This window comes from Strix aluco, chromosome 3, assembly GCF_031877795.1.
Source record: "Strix aluco isolate bStrAlu1 chromosome 3, bStrAlu1.hap1, whole genome shotgun sequence".
In the NCBI taxonomy this organism is placed as follows: domain Eukaryota; kingdom Metazoa; phylum Chordata; class Aves; order Strigiformes; family Strigidae; genus Strix; species Strix aluco.
This window is the reverse complement of record NC_133933.1, coordinates 34,771,708-34,796,647: the sequence shown is the minus strand read 5'-3', so window position 1 is coordinate 34,796,647 and position 24,940 is coordinate 34,771,708. Positions and strand designations below refer to the sequence as shown.

General features: G+C 39.6%; 1 protein-coding gene across 3 annotated transcripts in view; it reads right to left on the bottom strand.

Moving 5' to 3' along the window:
* Positions 1 to 971: 971 nt before the first annotated feature.
* The window catches only part of EPAS1 (endothelial PAS domain protein 1), an 80,810-nt gene continuing 56,841 nt past the window's right edge, over positions 972 to 24,940 (bottom strand). For all 3 annotated transcript variants that reach the window (XM_074818064.1, XM_074818066.1, XM_074818065.1), the window contains 11 exons: positions 24,691 to 24,893; positions 15,920 to 16,026; positions 10,683 to 10,830; positions 9,710 to 9,918; positions 9,198 to 9,385; positions 8,194 to 8,304; positions 6,054 to 6,538; positions 4,830 to 4,953; positions 4,626 to 4,743; positions 3,926 to 4,105; positions 972 to 3,253 (listed from right to left, as the gene is read on the bottom strand). In XM_074818064.1, coding sequence (XP_074674165.1) covers positions 3,102 to 3,253; positions 3,926 to 4,105; positions 4,626 to 4,743; positions 4,830 to 4,953; positions 6,054 to 6,538; positions 8,194 to 8,304; positions 9,198 to 9,385; positions 9,710 to 9,918; positions 10,683 to 10,830; positions 15,920 to 16,026; positions 24,691 to 24,893 — 2,025 coding nt within the window. In that variant the 3' untranslated portion in view covers positions 972 to 3,101. The remainder of the gene's footprint in view (positions 3,254 to 3,925; positions 4,106 to 4,625; positions 4,744 to 4,829; positions 4,954 to 6,053; positions 6,539 to 8,193; positions 8,305 to 9,197; positions 9,386 to 9,709; positions 9,919 to 10,682; positions 10,831 to 15,919; positions 16,027 to 24,690; positions 24,894 to 24,940) is intronic.

Below are 24,940 nucleotides of genomic sequence, written 5' to 3'. Positions count from 1 at the left end.
ATCGGGGTTTTTTTAACCCTCAATTGGATTAGGATCTGCCATGCTGTTAGTCTTTGTCCGAGTGCCCTGAAGATCAATGGGTGGGTAACTGGGCGGGTACCACCATTGGCTCTTCACTGCTGTAGGTTGTGTGGTTACTTTTAATTACAACAGATTTAGAAGGAAGGAGTTACTTTCTACACCTGTGAAGGTGATGGTAACCTACTTATGCAGGTTCTTCAGAGGAAGTGTCTGTACTGGCACTGCACCTTTCAAAGGCAGTTATCAGAAGGGTCAAGGTCCAACAGCTTCTGCACTGTACCATTTAAGTGCATGTTTGGAAAGGAATTTCTTAATGCATCTGTGCTCCTACAGCGTGATCAGCGTTATTACATAGGCAAAACTGGCAATTTCTATACGGAAAAAGATTGGCATGTTTAAGAGCAGCACTGGGGTAAAGGACTGGGTGGGTGAGGCAGAGGCTTGGATGGGGGAAAGCCCATTTATTTATGGGCTTGTCGGGACTGCTAGAATATGATGGCTTATGCTACTGCAACAAAAAATGGAAGTGGGGAGCTGTGGCATTTCAGCCTCTATAATGTCATTTTGTCAATTTAATTTTTTTTTTTTTCTTTTTTTTTTTTTTTTTTTTCTTTTAAAGAGTAGCATGACAAGAGGCACCCTCAGCTCCCTGGACAGAAACACACTTTTGAAATGGAAGCAACAGTCTGAACCCCAGGACATGTTTCAGAAGGGTGATCTGCAGGGCATTAATTCTGCATTTGAGGAAAGCTGGGTAAACTCTACAAAGAGGTTGGTGGTACAGACCTTTAGCAGGCTAGTTCCCAGCTCTCAAATATGGATAACTTCTTTGTTCTTTCATTCTTCAAAGATCAATGCAAACCTTTATTTTCTATAAATAATTTAATAAATACTTTTGTTTTACAATGATACAACAAATAACAAATTCATAGCAAATGAGTCACAAAGAATTTAGGATCAGTATACTTTAATAAGGTATCAGTGTCAAAATACATTTCCTTATCAAGTTAAAGTTCCCATACAGTTATAATATTGTCAATAAGAATTCAGCAATATAGATTATGAAATAATTACAATAAAAAGTATGATTAATATTAAGACATGGAATATTTTTTCAGAGTGTTTTAGTAAACTGTTAGGGTATAACATTTTTAATGCTGAAACTACACAAATAAGAAACAGAAGAGCCGTATTCAAGTGTCTTTAATCCTTGAAGCCTTTAAGTCCTTGCTACTGCAAATTTGTCAAATCGGGATTGCCAGTTGTCATCAGATTTGGATGCTTACAATATATTTTTTCCACACAGTAATAACTTCACTGTAGTTGTAGATTATTTTTGTAATAAACTCTTAAAAGATAGGGACTATCATATTTTTTTACATTATGTACCAATAACAAAAGATCTTCAGCTTTTCTAAGTATGTGTGGTTAAGACTCACTTAACACAGGGAAATCTGAAGTGCTCTGTGAACCCAAGGCTCCCTTCTCTGTAAGTGTCAGTGCATGATATAAAGCAATTTTATAAACCAGGCTTCAGCAGAATCAGAAGTCTCAAAAGATGATATCTTTGTTCTAAGGTTCTGGGCCAGATTTTTATCTTTTGTACATTGCCACAGTTGCATTTTCTTCAATGAAGCTGTGATGATTTATACCAGTGGAGGAAACAAGATTATATATCCCAACATATATCTAGGTCTGTATGTATTTTAAAGTCAGAACTGCTCACCTGCCTTTTATTACTTTAATATTTTTACTGTTTAAATATGTTGTAATTTAAACTTTCAAATCCTTTGACAGCATTCAAAGCCTTAATTTTTAAAATATGTGCATGACAACTAATGGTAGTTGGAAAGGAGCTCTGAAAATGGCTGGCTGCCTTTTAATGACATTTCAGCTGCCACTTAATGTAAGGCAAGTAAAAATGATAGAGACCTGCCTGTCAGCTATTCATCTTACTACACAATCCTTAATTCTTTTTGTCTACTTATAACTGAGTTAGCTTAATATACTGGGAAATACTACTTTAACTTCTAGTTTTAACAATTCAGTTTTGCAATTATATTGCTAGCTAGCGTATAAAATGAAAAAGGGTAACGTTAATCAGAGGTGTTAGTACTGGCTGCTGGTCAGATTCCTGAAGTATCAGCAACACCATAACAAATATTACTAGTTCTAGCAGAAACAGCTCTTAAAGTTGTTGTGTCCTAGATATAGCAAAAGTACCAAGAGATGATTAACTGACCCAGAGAGAAATTTAAAAAAAAAAAAAAAAAAAAAATCTGTTTTGTGTAAAAAATAAAGGAAACTACAAAGAACAAAACAAGAAACCTCAACACAAGCAAAAACACAGGTCTAAATCCTCCACTGGGGTAAATCTGTAGGACTCCCTTGACTGTAGAGCTAAGCCAGGTTAAGGCAGCTGAGAATGTGGCTTGCTTCTGAGGAAAAAAGCTTACAACGTGCAACTTTCACAGATACCCACAAACATTGCAGTTCACCATTCACATTTCTTTCAACAAAGTCTGTAAAAATGAAAGTGGGGGGGGAGGCAGAAGGCTGGGATTTTTCTTTACTATGCTTTTCCAAAAGTTATTAAAGTTACAATACAATAAATGCTGGAAAACAGAAAGACTTAAAGGATTTCAATTTGGCAGATCGACAAAAAACTGTGGTTGGAGATCAAATTTGTTTCATTCATCTTTGGCAATAAAAATAAATCATTGCAGTACTGCAGCCAAAGTATCACATGATGAGGCATTTATACCACAGCTTTTTATTAGCATGAAATTTGAAGCAAATTTCAGTGTATAAATTACAGGTAATGAGATAAGGGGAGGGTAATCAAACTCTCTAAACAGCACTTTAATTGCAATACAGAAAATACAGTAGATGTATTTCTTTAGTATGAATAATAAAGTGAGTAACTTCAAAAGGCCACTATTTGGTAACGTGGACAGGTTCAATGTCTAAGTAAAATCCTGTAAAAGTGTACTGGTATTAGAAATTGTCTACTTGCAAAAATATATTTAAAAACTGAAGCTGTTTTGAACAGTATAGGCCACGGAATATTGCAGGATTGCTCAGGTTGCCTGGTCGAGTGCTCTGAGCAGTTCGCTACCCTGCAGAAGCGTAGAGCTGCCCAAAACAGGGACGTTCACCTCACAGTCATATCTCGTCAACTCGGGTAACAAGTAGGGTTCAAAGGAGGGCCCCAGCAGGCGACTGGTCATACCTGGAAGAAATTAGTGAAGTCAGTCATGGTGCTGAGACCAGAGAGTCAGAGGACTCTTCTCCTCTCCTCCCTCTTCTGTTTATACCAGTTACAATTTCATTTTGTGTTTATGTCAACATGCCTCAAACCACCAGGAGTTATGGGTTTCAGAGCAAGCCTATGTATCACTCTGCCTTAACTGTTGTGTCACATGCACACATGCAGTTTTTCACCTCCACCCCCCACTTTAAATTGTTCTGAAAAAAATTATATTGGTGCAGATGAAGAAAGCTGTAGTAGACAACAGTTTCTAAATTGACACCCACTCCCCTTATATATTAAAGGGGACATATATATGTATACATGTCCCCTTTAATGACTTATTTTAACATTTAGAAGGCACATGTTAAGACTCTAACCTACAAACCTCCCCTATCAATGATGCAATGAAGTTGTTTAGTACAATTTAATCAAATCCATCACAAGAGTATGGATGGAGGATGACTGGACCTCCAAGGTAAAAAGGTATTACGTTTAATTGAAATGAAGAGCAAAAATATTTTTTCCTCATGTATTACAAATGTAAACATTAAAGTTTCACACTAAACAAGAGAACTAATTTTTTTCTTTCATGGAATTAGTATTGGAAGCAAATACCAACATTTTCCACTTTCTGTATTTGGCAGCTCTTACCTGATGCTTTATGAGCTGGCTGGACAGTATAGGCCTGATAATGGGAACTGTAAAACGGAGGGGGAAACGCTCCTGCTTTCAAATTCTCACCAGGACTGCCACAGGGGGATTGTTGCTGCTGCTGTTGCTGCAGTTGATTCATTGGTTGGCTCAGACCTCTCGAGTTACAGACAAATTCATCTAATTTACATAGTAGGAAAAATAGTTTAATTAAGCCAGTGTAATAATTATAGTAGATAATACTAATTCAAAGCAAAGTTGCTCCTCGGCATGACGATCACATGGCATAGGCATCTTGTCACAAAGGAAGTCCACAAACAGCACTAGCTCTAGAAGTAGTATTGCACCCAAAATATGCTTGTATAAGGAAACACAGTGTCGTAGAGAGAAGGTATCAGCTCTAGCTCTGAGATGTCTACACTCTGGATCAGCATGAGGTAAACGCATCTCCATTAAGCTGATCTCTGTTACCTCCAAAGCAAGGGTGTGAACATACATGAAACCAACTATCTGGTAGTTATCAAATGTACCTTAAATTTTTCAGCTCTTGGTGATACAACCTGATCTTTTTACTTCTAGCTTAGTGTAATATTTACAGACCTTATTTACATTTCATTTTAAAAGAGTCTGTTTCTATCCCACCTGTCTTAAAATTGTGTTTCAATATGTAACATTGCAAAACCTCTTTCTTTTCTCTTACCAGTAAGAACACTTGTGCTGAGAGACTTCTTTTCTGTAATCAAGGAACAGTTTTCCCCTTTGAGAAATTTCATTCTCTTCCACATTAGGTGAGATGGGTTAATGACAGATGGATCTCCCTAGAAGATGAAGAAAAGCAAATCAAATAATTACACTGACCGTGGTGAGTCCAAAGTTGTGAATGGGATGCATTTCTTATGATTACCCCACTCAGCTGTCGCAATGTTTGTTCTTCATAGTCCAGTTGTCGCTTCAGTTTCAAACTGTTGGACAGAGCAATTCTTGCCGGGTTTACATCTATGCCTCGTTGCCCAAAAGCATCCAGGGGCCTGTGGAGAAAAGATCTCTGGATGAGTGAGCAGGGAGGCAAATCTAAACCATTTTGTTCTTTTATACAGATTCTTCTTTCATTTAAAGACATTTAAGGTGTCTTTGACACATGATAGTGGACAGACCTCAAATGCCAAATGTTTCTATTTCCTTTTGTTAGTCATACCACAAGGTTTGAAAACTTTTGACTTTTGGGATCAAAGACTAATGGAAGTCTAGCATAAAGAGCCTCTAGGGATCTCCAGACAGACATAAAAATGTCATGAGATTTTTAAGGATAGGATGTTGAGAGCCACACCGGTCCCCTTGCTTTGCATACTAAATATGAACACACAGGTTACTGTTTGGGGACAAACCTGTCTTTCCAGATGCATATTCAGACACTGGTATTTCTGCAACCAAGAAAGCAAAATGCAGGCAAGCTGTACAGCTTCATGTTTTAAAATGACTATTGCTATTTTGTGTACTTCCTGAATGTTTTAGCATGACCAGCACTGAAGACCCAGGAGCTACAGCGAAACTTCTAGCTATGATAGGCAACTTCTAGGACTGTAGACTCTGATCTACATCTCATCACATACTGTTCACGTGTGTAAGAAAGTGAACAAGGTGAGGAAGGGTTGTAGAAAAAAAGCCTGTAATTTTAAATCTTAGTTGTAGTATTTACATATGCCAACAATAAATGTATTGTCATGTCTCCCTCTCCCCTATTTTCTGTTGTGCAAAAAATGTATGTGAGGTAAGAAAGTATGCATGGGTCCCAGCTTACTGCTGGGCCAGTAAGCCTTTTCAGTACTTTTCTTAAACTGCATAAAGTCAAGCAGGCTTTGCAAAATTACTGGGGTAATTTTTACCTGACCAGCAGGAAATCCATTCATGCATCCTTACAGACAATGACAAATTAGCCCACTTCTGCTTCCACCAGACTGACTGTCACTGGGAGAGCACCACACTAATTTCCCCAGAGGTGCAGTCTGATGTTTATCAAAACAACCATTCCAGCTGAACTGAGAAAAAGAATTTTTCAAGATTATGACCCCCCTCATCCCCCAAAATCTTTTTTGAATAAAATACATAGTTATACCACAAAAACTCTTACCTTTTTTTATATATGGACATGCTTGGAGAATGTACTGGTGGCCCTGAGGTGGAACTTGATAGGGATCCTGAGTATTTATCCATGAGTCTCCATTTAGCAGGAACATATTCTAATGGGGGATCAGGTGGCCACTGGGTGTTTGGTCTTCCTCCCATCGAAGACAGGGGAGTACTGGCTTGGTCATGGTATGGTGGCAGTGATGACCTACTCACATTTTTGAAGAACACTGATGACAGGGACCCATGACCAGGGTTAATGTTTTTATTTGATAGCTGTGGGCAATATTTCTCTGGGAGGAACTGATTCTGTGAAGCAGAAGCGAGGGGTTGGAAGATGGTACTCATGCTACTTAGACTCTGCTGGGTATTTTGTGCACTTTCAGAGAGAGGATGTTCTTCTTGGCAGATTGGGCTGAGCTGGAAATCTTCTCCATCCATAGGAATGTAAGGAGCCAAGGTTTCAAGGTCCAGTTCATTGAAGTCGGTCTGCATAAAGTAAGTTCATAAAGAAACTAGAAGTTAATAAATGTTGTGGGAGTTAGTGTGATATGGAATACCAGTAGATGTGAAGCTAAAAAAATCACTGTATGCCAAATTTACCTACATGAAACTGGCCAGCTCCTATTTATTAAGTATGTCTTATTTCTATGACTAGCACACATGTTCATTATATCATCAGCAGCAAAGTAAGACAATAAACAGAAGAAAAAAAACCTCTCAGATAAGCAGTATTTGCTAAATTCACTTCCATGCAGCCTGCAACATCAGTGTGGTCTGAAGTAGATCTTGTGTTTTATTACACTTTGAATAACTTGTCTGCCAAGACTACAGCATGGCATGTAGTTCAATTTCAGGCTTTTTCATGCTAAAACAGAAAACTCAGCTTTCTCATAATCCAGCTACATGAAAAAATGTGTCTAAAAATGCAAAAGGTTTTAAAAATATAGTTGGAAGGACACTACTGCACTTTTTTTTTTTTTTTGCCCCCCCTTGGAGGACTAATCATATTTAAATTCATTTCTTTTGGAGTTTGACCAGAGCTGAACAGAGAGGGAAATCAGTGTTGGCCCACCAGTCAGCTCATGACGGGGGCACTTTTCTAACACTCTTTTTTCCCACCAAAGCTGTTGATGTGGTGGGACACACCTGAGCAACCAAATGCTGAATCTGACATATCTGAAGTTTGCACATGTCAAGTCTTGCACTGAGTTTGATCCTGATCCACATTTTCCTCCTACCTGTCCACTCTTTCTATTTCTTTCATTGCTGTTTCTATGTCCAGACTTCTGAAATTTCTTCAGGACATGGACTACAGCCTACCTAAGTCTGAAAATTGCACCCCAAACTTTCTGTAGGATTAATAGAAGGAAATGAGTGTAAGGTCTGAGCTGCCAGCCAGCAATTCCTGCTCCTTTCTCTTAACTATAAAAAAGTATAAGCTCTTAACAAAGACATTTCAATTAAGTATCTCAAGTTAGGTGGGCTGAATCAGGCCTACGCCTTTTATTCACTAGCTCACTTGATGCAATGTTATAATAGTGGAGGATTAAGAGAGTTATTTATGAAGGGAATTCCCACACTTACACCCTGATTAAAATGCAGGAGATGGAGACTGTATGTTACTTTATGTGCAACTGTCACATGTCTCTGAAATCTTCCAAGAGGTAAGACAAGAAGAATATATCCAAAATGACAGTTTTAATTTTGTAGTTAAAGGAGATATGTGCTATGAGGGGCATTCCTTTCTCATTTTGACATTTTCCAAGAATTAGTTTGCTTATATTTTGTTCTAGAAAGGATGTTTATTTGCTAGTCATTAGGCCAGATTAAAAAAAAAATTGCTGCTGCCTGTATTCCTTATCCAGTCTACAGAAGCTTCCAACTTCTGAAAGCTCTCTGCTGCTTCTTTCTTTTTAGCAGTGCCACCACAGTGACATCCTAAAGCACTTGCTTCAGAGAGTTAGGCATAGAAATTTACACCCCAGCTTTTGAAAGCACGTGTTTTTGTTAGTGTTGTGCATCAGAGCTTTGGTGTATATGTGCAAATGCAGTTTGCATGTTCTATCACGATATCTGCACCTACAGCATGCATCTGTACTACCTACTAGCAGTGGCTTTTGGAAGAGATATTAGTTCCTTACCTGGGAGGTACACTGACTTTTTGATTCTGTGTCCATGGCAAAAAGTTTTTCAATCACCTCAATCTTAAGATCTTCATCCACAGAACTGTAATAATCTTCTGGGCTGCTTGGCTGCACAGAAATAAGAATTTGCTATAAGCAGCAAGACACCACACTATTGGCTTAGCATCGTGCCATTTATACTGTACTATTCAGTAGTAGATCTTTCCTATGAAAAGCAAATGGTCAGACTGTATATATAGTGTCCTCAAGCAAATGGTCAGACTGTATATATAGTGTCCTCAGAACCAAAACTGTCCGCTTCTATCATATGTTCTTCTCCAACACAAGAATACTTGTCACTGCAAAACATAGGCACCCAATACGTGAACCTAATTGTCTTCTTGGTTTAAATGTTTTTTGTCAACTCAGACCAGGAACATGAAATGTACACTATGAAAGACTTTTTTCAAGAAGGGAGATGGTTAGCAATACCTCAAAGCCTTTCTTAGGGTTGGACATCCTCTAGTAAAGGCCAGCTAAGAGTGGCTCTAGGTCTTGGGGACAACACCCCGAAGATACGTTCATTCTTTCAGCAAGGAACTCCATGGAGCTGCTCTCAAAAGCCTGAGTCTAAAGACTATAGCTTCTAGTTAACAAACAGAAAGAGGATGGGGCTGGGGCAATGTTGCTAGCAACTGCGCTATTTTACATTAGCTTCTTATTAAGGCTAAATCCATGAATGGTGGTAGCATGTTCTTCTACTAGTTGTTTTATAGGTTATAATAATTATTGAGGGACAGCTGGGAGAAAATTAGGAGTGCAATGTAAAGGCAGGATATAGTTTCCATTTGATGTTTTTGCTATTGATGCTTAAGATATATGCAGTACAGAAGGGATATGGATACACTGGGCCTTGTTAATAAGCAATGATACAGGACTGCTAACATGAAAACATCATCTACATATATTGATGGGACTTACATACAAAACATAACATGCATTTTTCTTAAAGCCTTTCTTACCGTGGAACAGCTACTGTTGCTGCTTGCACTTGGAGTACTGCTGCCAGGTGCAATCTGAGGCATTGTAAAGGATGGTATTGTCAGTGTTTCACCTTGAGCAGCGTGGCTTTTCACTTCCACTGGCCATGCTTTGTTTGGTGTCAAAACAGCACTGGTGAAGGCAGGGGCTTCCTCAAATGTCTGTGTCCCTGGATGGAGTTTTAACAATATTAATAAATGCTTCTAGCTTGTGCTGTGTTATGATATAATTGCAGCTATTCATTAAAAGTAAACACTGCTCCTAGTTGCCATGACAATAAGTTGGCACAGACTAAATGCATGTTGTTTAGTCAGCAAGAAAGCCTGATTCTGCTCTCATTCACAGAAATTTTCCACTGGTGTGAGCACATGGGCTCTTACAGCCATTACTCCCAACTTGTACACACAGCAAACAGACCTTGTCTATTAAGTTTCTAAATGTAGGCTCACACGTGGTTCTTTGTTGCACAAAAATTATTTATACAAACACTAACCAAAATCCAGGGAAATAATGGCATCGCCAGGTGTTGGTGCCAGCTGAGCAAGTTCCTCTGGTTCCTCCTTTAACTTAGTAAACAAGAAGTCGCTCTTCTCTGTCCCGGGGATGCTGCTCTCATAGGCAGTGCTCATTGTCAGCAGGTGAGGCTTGAAGAGTGATTCCGTTTGGTCCATGGAGAACACAACATCGTTCTTCTCAATTTCACTAACAAGAAAATAGGTTTTAGGCATTTTGCACTCTAAATAAAAAAAGATGTAGGTAATGTAGGCAGTATAAACTGTCTAAATCTGGGGCCCATACAAGCATTTTGGACTCTCTGGGTTGCACGCCAGGCTCTCGACAGGCGAGGCATGGTTCCAGCGTTGCTGAGCACCACCATCTCAGATGACGCAGAGAGTGTGGTCAGGACTTCTGTGGGAATACTCAGGCCTTTGTTGCTCTGCTTTTTAAAGGGATGTAGTCGAGGCTATAATGACCCAGACTATCACTCAAATGAGTATTTCCTACTTTGGCCCCATCTCGGACCAAAAATACTTGAGTTTTGCCAAAGAGAGGCAAAACTCCTGATTGGTCCTGATTTTTGAGGTGGTAAACAGCTTCGCCTAGCAACATAAGATACAATTACTACTTAATTTTATCTGTCTGTCACAGCATTAGAAAAACAAAACACATTAGCAGTTGTGTTACACAATAAAATCTTCAGTGCAGGCTTTATACTCTGTTGTATCAGAACGGCAGCCACTCTGCAGAAGAGAAAGGCTGTGGTGTATTTCAACAGCGTGTATGGGAACGGGCATGCCACATTTTTCATTGATGTCTAACATTAATAAACAAGACTGAACAAACATGACTAAACTGATTTCAGAATAACAACACTGAATAAATAGACCCTTCAAAAGTTCCTCTGATTACTGCATTTCTTCCAGTACATGAATCCATATGTGGTTTTTCTGTCCCGTACAACTTACCTCAGCACATAGTTGACACAGACGATACACTGAGGCTGTAGGTTGCGCGTATTGTAAATCACCGTTCCTTGAGTCTCCAGCCATACGTATCCACCGTGCTTGGCAAGCATACGGTACTGGCTCGTCACTACTTGACCTTTTGTACACACTGAGAAAAGGGGGCAGAGAAGATATAAATAATGCAGCAGGACATGAACACACAATATGTAACATTTGTTTTAAATAAACCCGCTTCTGAGTTTTCATTACAAAAAACTGCACTAAGACATTTGTTAGCAAGGATGTTTAACTTTGGGAAAATTCAGCCATTTTAAATATAAAAGGGGGTGTTCATTTGAAGTTTCAGCTCAAGATTGGAAATTTGAGTTCTGGCATTTGAGCTCTTGAGATGGTCTGAATATTCAGATCAGAGTGCGGGATATTTTAAATTTAATATAAGATCCCACCTGCCCCCAAAATAATGCCTGCTGGCTGCATGTTTCTTGAGAGTCCCTGGTTCTAGAAGTGCCTCAGTTTGGGCTCCCAAGCTGATCTGTAGAAAAGTGAATTTATCTAGGAAACTGTTTAATGGTTTCCATATTTAGGTGATGGATAAGCCCAACAGTCAGATGACTTAAAAGCTATACTCACAAAAAATTTTAAAAATCTTACAGTTTAAATCTATACCTATGTCCTTTTATACCTTAAGAGTTAGGAGCTGGAGACATCAACACCACAAATAAAAGTGAAAGTGGCACTAGCACAGCATTGGTGTTGAGAGGCTGGAGAAGTAATATCACTCTTAAAAAAGTATCAGAATTAAGGATGGTAAATGGGACTGTTTTGCCTAGAAGAAAAAATAAAGCTGAACTATTATATTTCTCTCTTGAGCTTGAACTGTGTTGTTCTTCTACAATAGCTTGAAATTAGCAGCCTAGAAGGAACAAAGACCCATGTGACAAAACAAATAATGTTTATTTAACTCAAAATGTTTTTTTGAACTGGGCTGTGTTTCTCAAGCAATAAACTGACAATAGTACAACTTGGGTTTAAAACTTGCTCTAGATGTCTGAAGGGTGAAATCCACCCCCCCACACACCCCAATATTTTGTAATATTTAAAGAGAATGAGTTTTTCAGTGTGGAGTTTTGGACTTTGGAGATGTAAAGTTTTATAATATCCTGTCTGTTATAAATCCTTTCCTAAAAGCAATGAATATCGTCATGCAATTCACAGTTGTCAGTTGAGGAAAAATATTGTCGATTAATGGCAATAAAATTAGGGCTGGAGTATGCAAGCAGTACCCGTGCTAATAAGAGTTTGTATTTGTAAGCAGACGTAGTCGCACTGAGTAGCAAAAGTGGGAACTGGCTCAGCTAAACCTTTGACCGCATTGACAATCTTTCCTTTTAAACAGATTTTACGCCTGAAGACAGTATGCCATCAAACTAATGCCCTAAAAATAATGCGGTTTGACTCAGTAAGGCTGGAAACTTGATTCTGCAGTCTTTGTACAAAAAAATTCCTTGTGATCGTGGCAATTAACAGAAGCTATTTATTGTCAAGTCTCTGCTACATCTCCACCATACAAATGTACAAATCCAGGCCTGTGAAATGCAACAACTGTTTTACAGATAATCATTGCGGTGTTTATCCTTCTATCTCTGAACTTTGTTTGTTTTCTTCCTAGGAGTATTTAATCATCCTTCATTTAATTTATTTAGACAAAGTAGAACATTACTTTTATTGATTAAATACTTCTGGTGGAACAAAATCAAAAGGCTTTCATTTCAAAGTGTTTTAGTGACTGGACTGTTCTGCTCTGCTTGTGAAACATAATTACACTGCTTCCTAATCATCAGCTCATCAATAAGAGTCACAGTGTAGGCGCCTGTTACATTACAAAGAAGCTTTTTACTGCTTTAATCTTTTTTATTATTATTATTCAAAGCATGTCATGTTCTGATATAATAAAGTACAGCAGAATCCCTCCGTGGGGTAATCTCATAAATTACTAATATGTTCGTAACTGCTTTGTTACCAACGCTACGTTTAAGGTTCTGCCTTCAGAGTGAACTTCTCACTTCTCATTTTTTTTAAGTATATATATCCTTTATGTTCACAGAACTAGTAATATCTCAATGAAATAGGCTCCAATTATATTCCTTATCTTTGGGTGGAGAAAGGGGGAAGGCTGGGATGAATTCAATTGAACACAAAATTTATTTTTTAATTGCTAAGAAACACTTGAGAAATACGATTCATTTGGAAGGCCTGTTGAATTTCTGCTACATACTACCAAGTGGCAGGCCCCAGATGGTGACATTCTGCTCCCCACTGAAGTTAATAGCAAAATTCCCATTGGCTTTAATGGCAACAAGACTAAACTCTAACTGGAAGCGATTATAGATTATTAACTGCTGAATTGAAAAATATAGCTCTACAGTCAATCTTTTGTGTAGAATTATGTAACAAGACAGCGATTTTCATCTTGTGTGCATAACATGAAAAACTGGGCAGGCTAAATACTGACAAATGCACTCTAATCTTCCATTTGATGGTGACTAATTAAGACTTTCATACTCTATATGCAACTATACTTCCAGCCAAGAACACAAACACTATTGTGGCTTGCTGGAATGTGAAGTTGTTATTTCACCTCAAGAAAAAAAAAAAATGACCCTGCAGTACAGTGAAACTGCAATAAGCATGATTTATCACTAAATTAGAAGGAAGCAAAGAGAGGGAGTTTTGCTTCTATCCAAGAGACTCATTTGAGGTTTTTCTCCCTCTCTCTCTTCAAACTTCAGTCTCCTTCCTCTATTTGCTATGAATCTTTACAATACTAAATGGTTGGCACTGTCAGAATTGATGACTGTATTATTGCATGAATATAGACTCTATACACAGCATATTTCTAATAAAAATTATTGTTTAATAAATACAAGTGTACTGAACATGAATTTTGAGGTGGATATTTCCATGTATGAAAGACCATTGGCAGGAATAACTAAGAAGTTCTGTATAGCTACATGCTAGGAAGAACTAGTAAGTTCTGTGTAAGCTGTATACCTTGCTTGGTTACCCTGTGGATTGGCAACATCTCAATAGCACACATTATGAAACCTAGGGATTTCCTATTCAGAGGGCTTATGTGTGTTTTCTCAAGTCACAGCTTGCTGTCACTTTGCCTTTGTGGTAGTTCTCCAAGTTGGTAAGAAGCCTGACTGTCCCCAGAAGACACAGGAAGTATTTATGTTAGGAAAACTAAAGGGGTCATATTTGCTGGTGATGTAAACTGATGGGTTCTGTTGTGGGCAACAGCATTTATCACAGCGCAGACTCTGGTCCTGTGCTTCCAACAGTAAAGATCATCCTTGCTGATCCTGTGCCATCATAAACACTATGGAACAGTTTAATCCTATATATTTATAACCTGTGCAGTGTACAGTGCCTTGAGCACTTCTGCTAGTATAACTCACCCCTCTAGACTTTCCGTTGCCTGAATTCTGCTTCTGAATCAGTCCTCATGCCCAACAGCAAAAGTTCATAGGCACATTGCATCTAGACATAAGCTCTGCATTACATGAGGGGAATTGAATTGCTAGAGTGAGGTGCAACCTCAATCAATGCCTGGTCAAGACGGGTACTAGAAACTCTCCAGAAATCTTTACATGGACAAGTCCCAACACAGTGGTCTCATTTAATTAACTAGGTAGGGATAACCAACAAGGGCCTGCTCTCTCACTCCTGTTACCAAAGAGACTGCCAGCTCATTTCATTCCTTCCCTGGTGTCATCCCATTCTTCAAAATGCAACACAACAATTCAAAAGCAACAGTGCAGCATACCCACTGATTTCTCAGGACGACTCTTGATAGCCAAGCATAGGGTACGGACATCCTATCTATGAATATCACTAATTCATCTTCACTGTTACAAGCATGAACACATTACCTAAGAAACAATTTTCACAAATACATTCCCAGACAACTAACTCCAAGTACAGTGGGATTTTATTTTTTTTTTTTTTTTTTTTTAAAGCAGCTCTGGAAACAGGATGATTCATACCAACACTGTTTTACAGCACACAACTTTAATCACTGCCAAACATTCTTTCAAGTAACATTTCAACTCAAAGCTGTCCTGAATCCTTGCCATTAGAGCTAACACATATTCCCCCTTTTCCCCTTAAGGTCAGACAGCTATTCTTTGCTGCTCCTTTTCTCTGCAAAGTACAGAAACACTTTCTGTTTGGTCGGCAATTCCCTACAGATATGACCTAAGTCATGGGCTTTTTTCCTGAGGCACAAAGACCTTAATCATAGTAACTACAAGGTGGGGTGCTTTTAGCTTGTGGACTCCAGTCTAGGAGCTTTGCTTTGTTTTTAATAAAGATAGCAGCAGCAAACATTTTAGTGTTCATTGCTGAGAACTCTCCCATGCACTAGTTCAGTGGTTTTAACAGCCAGAGGTGGAAAATGCCATTTGTACATTAGTTCACCATGGTGTCTCCAGCCATAGCATCAACTCTAAGGACAAAGACTGAAGATTTAAATCAAATAATTTTAAGACACCTTATGTGAGAGAGAGAAGAAGCATAACTGTGTGGCCTGTTGAAGAGAGGGAACAGATATTGGATCTGATCTCTGCTCCTGGAATAATTCAGGTACTTTACATTAAAAACGGCTAAAACTGGCAGTTCACATAGGCATAAGAACAGCAAGAAGCATCTGTTCCTAGCAGTATATATTATTTGTGTAATGAATATCCCTTTTAGAAAGTCTCCCTGCACATCTGTTTTCGGTGGGGAAGGTAGTTCTTATTTGGTAGCAGAAGACATTCAAAAACACACTGCAATAAGCTCTTCCTGTTACCCTTTACAACTGCTTTTCCTGCCAAGCTCAACGGCACACCAGAAGGACAGTACCACCAGTAAACACACTTCTCACCAGGGTAGTACTGCCTAACTCAGCTTTTCAAATTTTCAGCTGATCCTCCTATTATCCCTTAAGAGAGAGAGCAATTCTTCTCTCTACCACCCCAGTTTAGTTTTATTGACGGCAAAAATCAGATCCTCTGGAAAGATCATCAGCAGATTTCAGCTATGGTAACCTGTAAGCTTTCTTGCAAAGGGTAAATACTGTTCTCAGAGAATATCTGCACGCAAGGTGCATTTGCATTTTCAACTACTTATTTAGGTACCCGCAAGCTGTGCTGTACGTGCAAACTATGAAGAAAAATAAGAATGTGACTTACAGTTCTGGTGACTCTTGGTCATACTCTCTGAGTCCAAGGCATGGTAGAACTCGTATGCCGAACGGCCCAGCAGCTCCTCTGGATGGTATCCAATCAATTCTGTTATTCTTGGTTAAGAAAAAAACCCAAATTTTTAAAATTCAGGTCACCTTAGCCTTATGCTTACATGTGCAGAGCAGCTATCAGCTCTAGTTCTCAGGCTAACAGAATTAAAACCACAAGATGAGAAATTCTGAAATTTCAAATCCATTAGGAGCTGTAGAGGACTTCTGATCATGTTCTGAAATATTTCCATGTTCAGAATAAACTGTCCTTTACTACTATTGGAATAAAAATTCCTAGCCATTACATGTGTTGCAAATTTTCCCAGGCCTATTGCACAGTATCTCTTATAGAAGGTCACGTGAGAGGCTAGTGGTTGGCACCATCAGGTTTAAAAGTATGTTTGTGTACATTTTAAAAACATATATAAAAGGGTTAAACCACTACTTTGGGTATTGCATTCAATAAAATAAAAATGCAAGGTAAGAAATTAAAAGCAGTTAAAAGAAAAAAATCAGCTCTTCTACTTAGTGTTTCTCAATCATATGAGAACTTTAGCATAGGGATTAGGTTACTTGGGTGACTAATCCACAAACTAACTAGGATTTTACACAAAGAAAGCTATGATCTCAAAAACTAGACTTTTTTCAGAGCCTTTCTAAGTATTTGGGCAAGGCAGGATTTCTCACAATTTCCTGAATAAATGAAAATAGGTCATCAAACTATGCAGATGATTTTCTCTAATGAGGGGGTGGAGGAAAAGTGTTCTTTTTTCCTAAATTCAATTGGAAATACCATCACACACAACTTTACGGGAAACACACCTAGTAAAAAAATAATTGAAAAGCAAAGATACCGTATCTTCTGGGCAAACAAGGAAACGTTACTGTTTTCCAAGTCAACAAACACTCTTGAATGCCTTTTCCTAGTTTTTAAACTTCAGTAACAACCTGTAATGTATCAGAGAGCAAGCAGCAGCAGAAATGACTACAAACCACTGCTAAGCTGTCATAAACCTAGAAAAGCCAGGAGGTTTGCAAGGAGTGCTCACATCTTGCAGCACATCACTGCCGTCAATGGTAGCGCCCAGGTTTTATGCCTCGTAACTAACTCCCTTGGAAAGGCTTTATTTGCCACCACCACATCTGATTAGTGGTGTTGCTACTCTTACAAGACACATCCTCAGGTCTGTACTCCCTGGAAGGACAGCCTTGGCCCAGCCCTCCAGACACAAGCATGTCTTTACAAGACAGACATGTAAATACTGTAAAACAGAGCAAGAGCATGGCATTCATCTTCTGGATCCCCCTCCAGCACAGAAGACACATAAGATGGAGCTATTTTGTGTATGGTTTGAATGCCAAGGCATTGAGTCAGCTTTTCCCTTGCCTCCACAGAGCTATAGCTCATACCCCTGGGACACCTCGGTTTTTGTCACTCTGAAAACTACTCTCTGTCCTGATTTCCATGGAATGAACCTGGGTTTATAATGGTTTAGTTGAGTAAAGACTGTTTATGTTTACCATATTATTTACGCTTACAGTTAGACTGACAAAGGGGAAATTTTTGAATCAGGTTTCAAAAAGAGTTGCTTTTTTGACACTTCACTGACAAGCTTCTGAGCTTTTAAATTGCACCCCAGCCAAATCTGTAACTTTTCTCTGAAACCACAATTGCTTTTTCTTTTTTAATAAAAGCAGAAGTTCTCATAATGAGTTGGCTGTCAGAGCTGAACCATCAGGAGAAAACAACAAATACAGAAGGAGCCCTAATAAAAGTAAACTTCCCAAAATACAGTTGCTGCTTGACTTTACACAGTGGTGTACACAGTGGGACACATTGGTGTAAGTGGCCAGGGGCTTTTGCCAGGACCAGTGTAAATATTCTGTCTTTAAAAACAGAAACTATGGCCTTTGGTTATATAATGGCATAGTATCATAAAACCATCCTGGTTAGTTTGGAGCTAATCACAAGGGGAAGGCTTTTAAAATTCAGGAAGTTGAGGATTTACTCTTAATCCAGTTATTGGGAGCTGAGAGCCAAGTGGGGGTTGAGCGGGGAGAAGGAAAAGGAAATAAAGATAATGGAAAGAAAAGAAGCATCATGTACCCAGCAGCACCAATGAAAATCCAAAACCACATTACAGCCTTCATGGGTGTCAACAGTGGAACAGAGATAGCAAGCAAAAAATATGTACCACAGCAGGCTGAGGGACCCGTAACTCTTATCATATAGGAATTGCAATCTCTATGCCAAATTCTCTATTCCAATCCTATAATTCCCCTCTCAAATTGCTCCTCACTGTTCATAACAAGTGCCCTCACTATAAAATTACTCTTCTTGTCATTCCATGGCACACAACAACTTGTGGTGCGATCCTGCTGTGACAATGTCAAATTTAATTAGACCTAATGTAATCTTTCATGAAAGTTAGCAGGTGGTGGGTTGATATCTTTTTACTACAACCGACTAAAAAGTATACAGAAAGATAGCAATAAGATATCAAAGAATTACCCACAAACCCCACAACATCAGCCAAATTCTACACCCACACCTGGTAACAGTGAAATACCAATCAAGAGTAATTTTTTAAAAATAGTTACTTTAAAAAAAAAAATAAATGGCTAAACGGCCCATTCTGTGCCCTTCTTACCTGATCTGTAAATCTGTTACCACTATTCAGACTCATTACATTTCTCTTTAAACACTCCTGGGAGTGAAAAGAGTTTTTTAAAACATTATAGAATGTTTCTTTCTCCCATCCCAAACAATGCTAAAACTGGCTGACAATGTTTGTGAGATACATTTTAAAATACCACTAGTTTATAACAAACACCCCCTCTCCAAGAATTGTTAGCAGTATTTGTTTTGGGTGCATGAACTGGCAGATCACACCCTCCTTTATTCCTCCTCAGGTGCTGCTGACTCTGAAAAGCTTAAAAAAAATCTTGTGGCCTGCAGGCAGTGCAGGGTTGGAAGTCAGATTAGCGATTCCGTGCCATGTTACGCACCAGGGCCACGGTGGGCAGCTATCCCCATCTCCATCACACCTGTCCTGTGACTTCTCCCAAGACCTTCATGGAAGATGACTGGCCGCAGCTGAGAGCCTGAACAGCACCTGGCCAGAAGGCAGAGAGTGCTTCAGCAAAGGTCTCTGCACTGACCTCACCTGAGCACTGCTTTGAGGCTCACCAGTGAGGTGCACCCTCCAAACTCCACGTGCTTTCCACAGGAGCCTCTTAGTAATACGAAATGCTAAGTGAATACACAGAGGACTAAGTGCAAAGGAAAAAGCATCCTGTGGAGGTATGAGGAGGAGGAGTATGTAACTAAGAGAGTAACAGAAATATATATGTCCTGTGGGACCAAAGGGTCATTTACAAAACTGCGTCCAGAACACAAGACTTCTACTTTTGCTTAGACACCAGACAGAAAATTGCTCTTTGTGCAAGCTGTGGAATGACAAAATTGGAAAACAAACTGTATGGTGGTTTTGGATGGCATCGCTGCCATGGTAGGCTTTTTGTTTCCTTTGCATTTGCAAAAGCAAAATGGATGCTAATTAGAAGGATAATAATATTTTTTGTTGAAGAAGAAAGACAGGTGGGCTGAGAGGCTGGTTATTCTCCCGTTAACCACTCCTTTCTGAGGGAATCTTAAGTTTCTGAGCTAAACTTGTCACCATGATGTACTGAGGTCAAAATCTCAGAAAACACAGTAAAGAGGTGGGCAGTAGCCCCCCGCAGCAGCTGATCTGTCCCAACTACCACTCCTTATATGCTTTTTAAGCATATAAACTACTTCAGTTTCTCTTAATCTACCCATTTCTTGGGATGTGGAGTAAAGGCAGAGTTTTGTGCTTAGGTACACAATGAAGAAACAAGCAATATGAATACTATTTCTAGATTTGTACAACTTTGCTGCACTTTATCTCTCTGAGACATGGCAAAGCAAGCAAAGCTCACTGCTTCAAAGGCTACCTCTCCTACGAGATGAGCTATTTCAAGTGTTTTGGTTTTTCTTAAAATTGTGCTTTTCTGTCTCTTTATAGCAGCACAAAGCTTTTTATTGTATACCATTTCTTGAGTTAAAATAGTATCGTAAGAACCATCAGTACTGAGAATTCAGGCTCTTTGTGAAAGACTGCTGTAATGTTTACTGCTCATAAAAAAATAGCTGGGTATATATTCGTCAGGCAGTGTGTGGACTGTGTGTGTGAGGGCGTGGATCTCTTAACAAAGTCTTTCTGTATTCAAACTGTTACCAAGTTATTGAAGTTAAATTGGTCTTGACGGGAACAAACAAACAAAGTTATACTTAAAGCAGAATGAGTTAAAAAAAAGAGGGGAAAAAAAAAAAAGCACCCAACACAGCCACTACGCCTGGGGTAAAGCACCCTGCCAGCCTGCTAGAGCATGTGGCAAGAGCAGCGTGACAGTCCTGCCAAGTACCCACATTTTCTCTTGAAAATATTCATGGTGGCATTTTTGCATAAAATGCAAAATCCTGGGACCCCTGTCCACTTCTCAGAGGGATGGCTGGCATGGTCAGTTGTATCTGCCCTGCTAGGCAAAAAAAATAGATGAGTACATTAAAAACTTCACCAGGACTCTTGCCTCTCCTACTCATTTGGTCTATATAAATCAAAGTTTCGTTATTAACAAAAGAAGTTGGTTGTGTTTGTTTCTTAAATATGACATATACCAAAAGCCAGTTTTGCCAAATGCGGATCTTTGGCTTCAGATATCATCACTTCACTGTTGTCTCCATACTGCATTTTGCCCCTGAGCAAGGACGGAGGAACAGGAGGTCCTTTCAAATGCTTATTTGCATTCTCACCTAATTTTAAAATATTCCCCAAATATAGGTCAAATGGCAAACTGACTTAAATCCTCGTATAAGGTCCTGTGCCCACTTATTTCTGTTTTACAGGGACATAACTGGAAACACAGTACAACTCAGTTTCCTCTCAGTCAGGCACAGCCTGGATCCCACATGTACACTCGTATTAGGAGAAATCTAACTGGGACCAACACTATTGGCACTGCACCTTCCTGCACCACCCTATTCTGAATCACATACAACCTCCATCACTCATTTTTCTTCTTCAACTCTTCCATTAAAATGTTCCAATCAAGAAGAAGCAAAAAAGAGTATAACAAATCGCGTCTCTTATTACCAGGAACATACAATTCCCCAAAGCAAGCTATGCCCTGAAAATAATGGAGAACATACATGTTTCAGCGTGCTGGTGCCAGGGAACTTGTTTGTGACACAGTCTCTGGAGTTGCTGCCTGCACATCTTGCCCCATGCAGAACAGATCTGTTTCCTTATCCTTCTCTCCCCACAGGCATGCTACCCACAGCAATTACGAGCAGAAAGTGCTTCCCTCTCCCTTCCCCAGCACCTCAGAGAGGTCGCAGGGCTGAAGGTGAAAAGCCAACACCACTTGCAATGCCACGTGTTACCCTCCCTGCTTTCAAAACCTTGGTCCCCTCCAAAACACAGCGTATGGTTTTCTTTTGTTATGCACAAACCGTAAAGGCTGAGACTGCATGTGCTGGGGGACCTGAAGTAGTTTTGGGGTTTTCTATCAAATTCAGATACAATTTTCACTTCTGTTTTGTGGATTTTTCCACCACAGAAACATACTACCACTATTTCTATCTACCCATCACCCCCGTGGCCCCACATAAGAAGGTACGCTGAGCATCAGCTATGCCACCAAGGTAACAAAATTGCCTTCGTACAAGACTTGCCTTTTTTTCTGACTAAAACACCCTTACTGGCAATCTTCCCTGACACAGAAGCATTGTGCAGCTGAACATTTAAATCCTCACTTGGATTACTGAATTATACCACTGATCAGCATTTCTGTATTACAGCTAAAATAATCCTTCCTGTAAACCACTTAGCCAAGATAAATGGAACAAGGGAACGTTTTTAAATCACTCTCCAGGAATGGCTGAAGCAGGTATTTAACAAAACAACCTATTTTTGTTATTTATATCTCACAAACCTTTCTTAACAGGCTCATCACCTTGCAAAAGCTGTTTTAAGAATACAAACATATCCCATGTAACCACTGGCAAGTCATAGGCCCACGTATATAAATTATTTTTGGAAGGCAAAATATACAGGCTAGCGTCTCCCACATTTTAAATGAGGGATGGCCAGTCTTGCCTGCTTCATACTGCATCTGTCCTGTACCCTCCTGAGGAAAAGCCAAAAGAATCAAGGCACTTTCATGTCAGCCAACTAATTTTTGTTATAAAGTGTTGAAAGGTAGCCAGCTTTTATTTTGCATATTGCAAACTCAGAGACTATGTGATTTCCTAAGGAGATGACAGACGTGATCCTCGTTTTCCACAAAGATAAATTTCAGCTTCATGTACAAAGGCAGCTCTCTTTTGTACCCACTTAAGCTTCACACTCCAGGTGGATGCTCCCATTAGTAAGGCCAGTATGGCTGCCATTCATTAAGGTACTTCCTCAGAAATCCTAGACTTTCTTTAACCGAATGCTTCAAAGATAAAAACTTAATGCTCCCTGGAAGCAGACCTGTCCACATCAGATGAAATGCAAAGGGGATACTCAGATTGCTGCAGAAGCCTGCTAGAGGAGGCACACTGTCCTCAAGGATATCAACCCTGACCTGGGAAGAAACAGACTCTTATGGAGAAATGAGCTCTGTCAGCCCTGCAGCATCACTGCAGAAAGGCCAGTGTAGGTTGAAAAGGGTTTAGGCATCTGACTGGCACATGCTGCTTTTTCTCTCTGCTCCTCAGCCTGGATTTACATTCCTGGCATAAGCTGCTCCTTCAATGCAATTTGTCTAGCAGCACTGAATTTGATAAGAACAGCTGAGTGTTTTGCATTTTTATGCATCTAGTGATGTGTCGCCTGCTGGAGAGAAATCAACATCCCTCCGGGAGGGAAGCAAGAGCCAGGAGAATCTGCTGGGAAGAACCCAAAAGGTTTGTGAGGTCTCTTCCTTCTCTGGCCTGGCTGGCTTTTTACAGCTTTATCATAATCTCAATAAAATGTGAATGAAACATCCAACCAAAACTATCTAGTAAAAGATGTGCTGGTTTGTTGCCTGGTTTTAAAGAAAAATCTCTGAAATTCCCTACAAGTTAAATCCTCCAGAGGAAGCTGTTGCATTTTACTGCCATGTGCAAAGTTTTCCCTGTAAATCAACTCCCAGTATTTAAGGCAGGGCATAGTATGTCATTCTTTTTAAAATAAGCATGTGTATCTTTAATGGGATAGTATCAGTCCCTCTAATTAATCCCCTGCATTAAGTCTGGCAGAGACATGTGAATGCCGCAATACAGCAAAATCCTGTTACTCTCCTCTAGCCTGCCGCTGACTGGCCCCAGTAATTCAGAGGTACATTGCTTTTAATAAGGAGTCACTACCATATTGTTGCTTCCCCTCCCCCCCCCCCCCCCCCCAGCAGAATAATTCTATTGATATCTCAATATTTTCATTCTGAAAGAGGTAACAAGAAAAAAAAAAGAAGCAGTCTGTTTTATTGCGGTTACATCAGAGGACATTTCTAGTTACAGCACACTTGCTGCTAAATTCTCATAGAGGTCAGGAGAAGGTCAGTCACAAGTTTCACACTTGTAATCTTGCTTTCATCCACAGCTGCTAACACTGCTAGTTTATACAGCTGCTTTATCACATTGTTTAAAATAATAATCTTGCTTAGCACAAGTTTTAAAAAACCTTCGATGGATGAAAAAAATAACCACAATCTCAATCCTATGAGTTTTTGCATAAAATGTGAGCATATGTATAATCCCAGTTGATAACCCTACAGACCTCAGCAGTTGCCAGCATCTCTGAATTTCAGGAGACCAGTTTCATTAGACAGAAAACTTCATATTAAATTCAGAGATGACCTCATAAACTTAAAAAGCCCCAGAACAAACACCAAACCCACAGTAGTATAGACAGGACTTTCTAAGGAAGCGGGGAACAGGAAGACACTTCATGGGAAGGGATCTCTGGCTCAATTACACACAGGCAAGATATGTAGACAGGGAGAAGAGGTAGATGGTATGAAGCACCATGGAGATCCCAGGGGAAGTCAGGCAGGTGGAGACTAAGGGGATCTCTATTTTTTCCACACAAGAGGGAAGTGTGGGGAGTGGAGGACACAGCCTCTTGCTTGACCCAAGATCTTCCCCTCCCGTTCATTTCACCACTAACAGGACCAGATAGATAACCAGCAAAGGTTGTTTGCTTTTCATTGAGCAAGAGGCTGCAACCCCATTTCAGAACTGCAGATGCTCTGGATGCCTTAGCAATGCTTAGTTAATCTAGAGCATGAAGTACTTTCCAGCTAACTGATAATAGCATCCTGGGCCAAACCAATCGTAAAACAGCCCTTGACTAAGGTCCGTAAGGCATGTAATTCGACACATTCCCTAAAAAATGAGAACAGAAATCCCATGTACCCTTCAGTTTGTTAAAACCCAAGAAGTTAATGCTTATGGCTCTAAGTTGCCTCATTTTCTGCCAGTGAACTCGAATTTCTCACTCAGCAGGAGGAAGAAATACAGCAGGAGTACCATTTTGCCTATTTTGTACTTCTTGTCCATGCTGTACCTTTTTGTACTTCTTGCTTACCAGATCCACAGAGGAGGACATTTGGAAGGACTGCTTGTTTTGTTCAAGACAGAAACACCCACAGAAAGGAAAAATCAGTGGAGTTTACCTGTCATCACAGTAGGTAAATTTCATATCCATGCTATGGCGACTGAGGAAGGTCTTGCTGTCCAGGGGGATGTCGATGTTCGAAGGATGCTGAATAGGCTCACACATTATTATAAGGCAGGTGAGAAGAGGCTCTTTATACCCACACAGAGTGTGAGGAGGGCAAGTATTATACACTTTAACTTGTCCAGTGCAGTGCAAAACCTGAAATAATGATTTTTGAATGAGAAACAAACTTAGAATGTACTTTC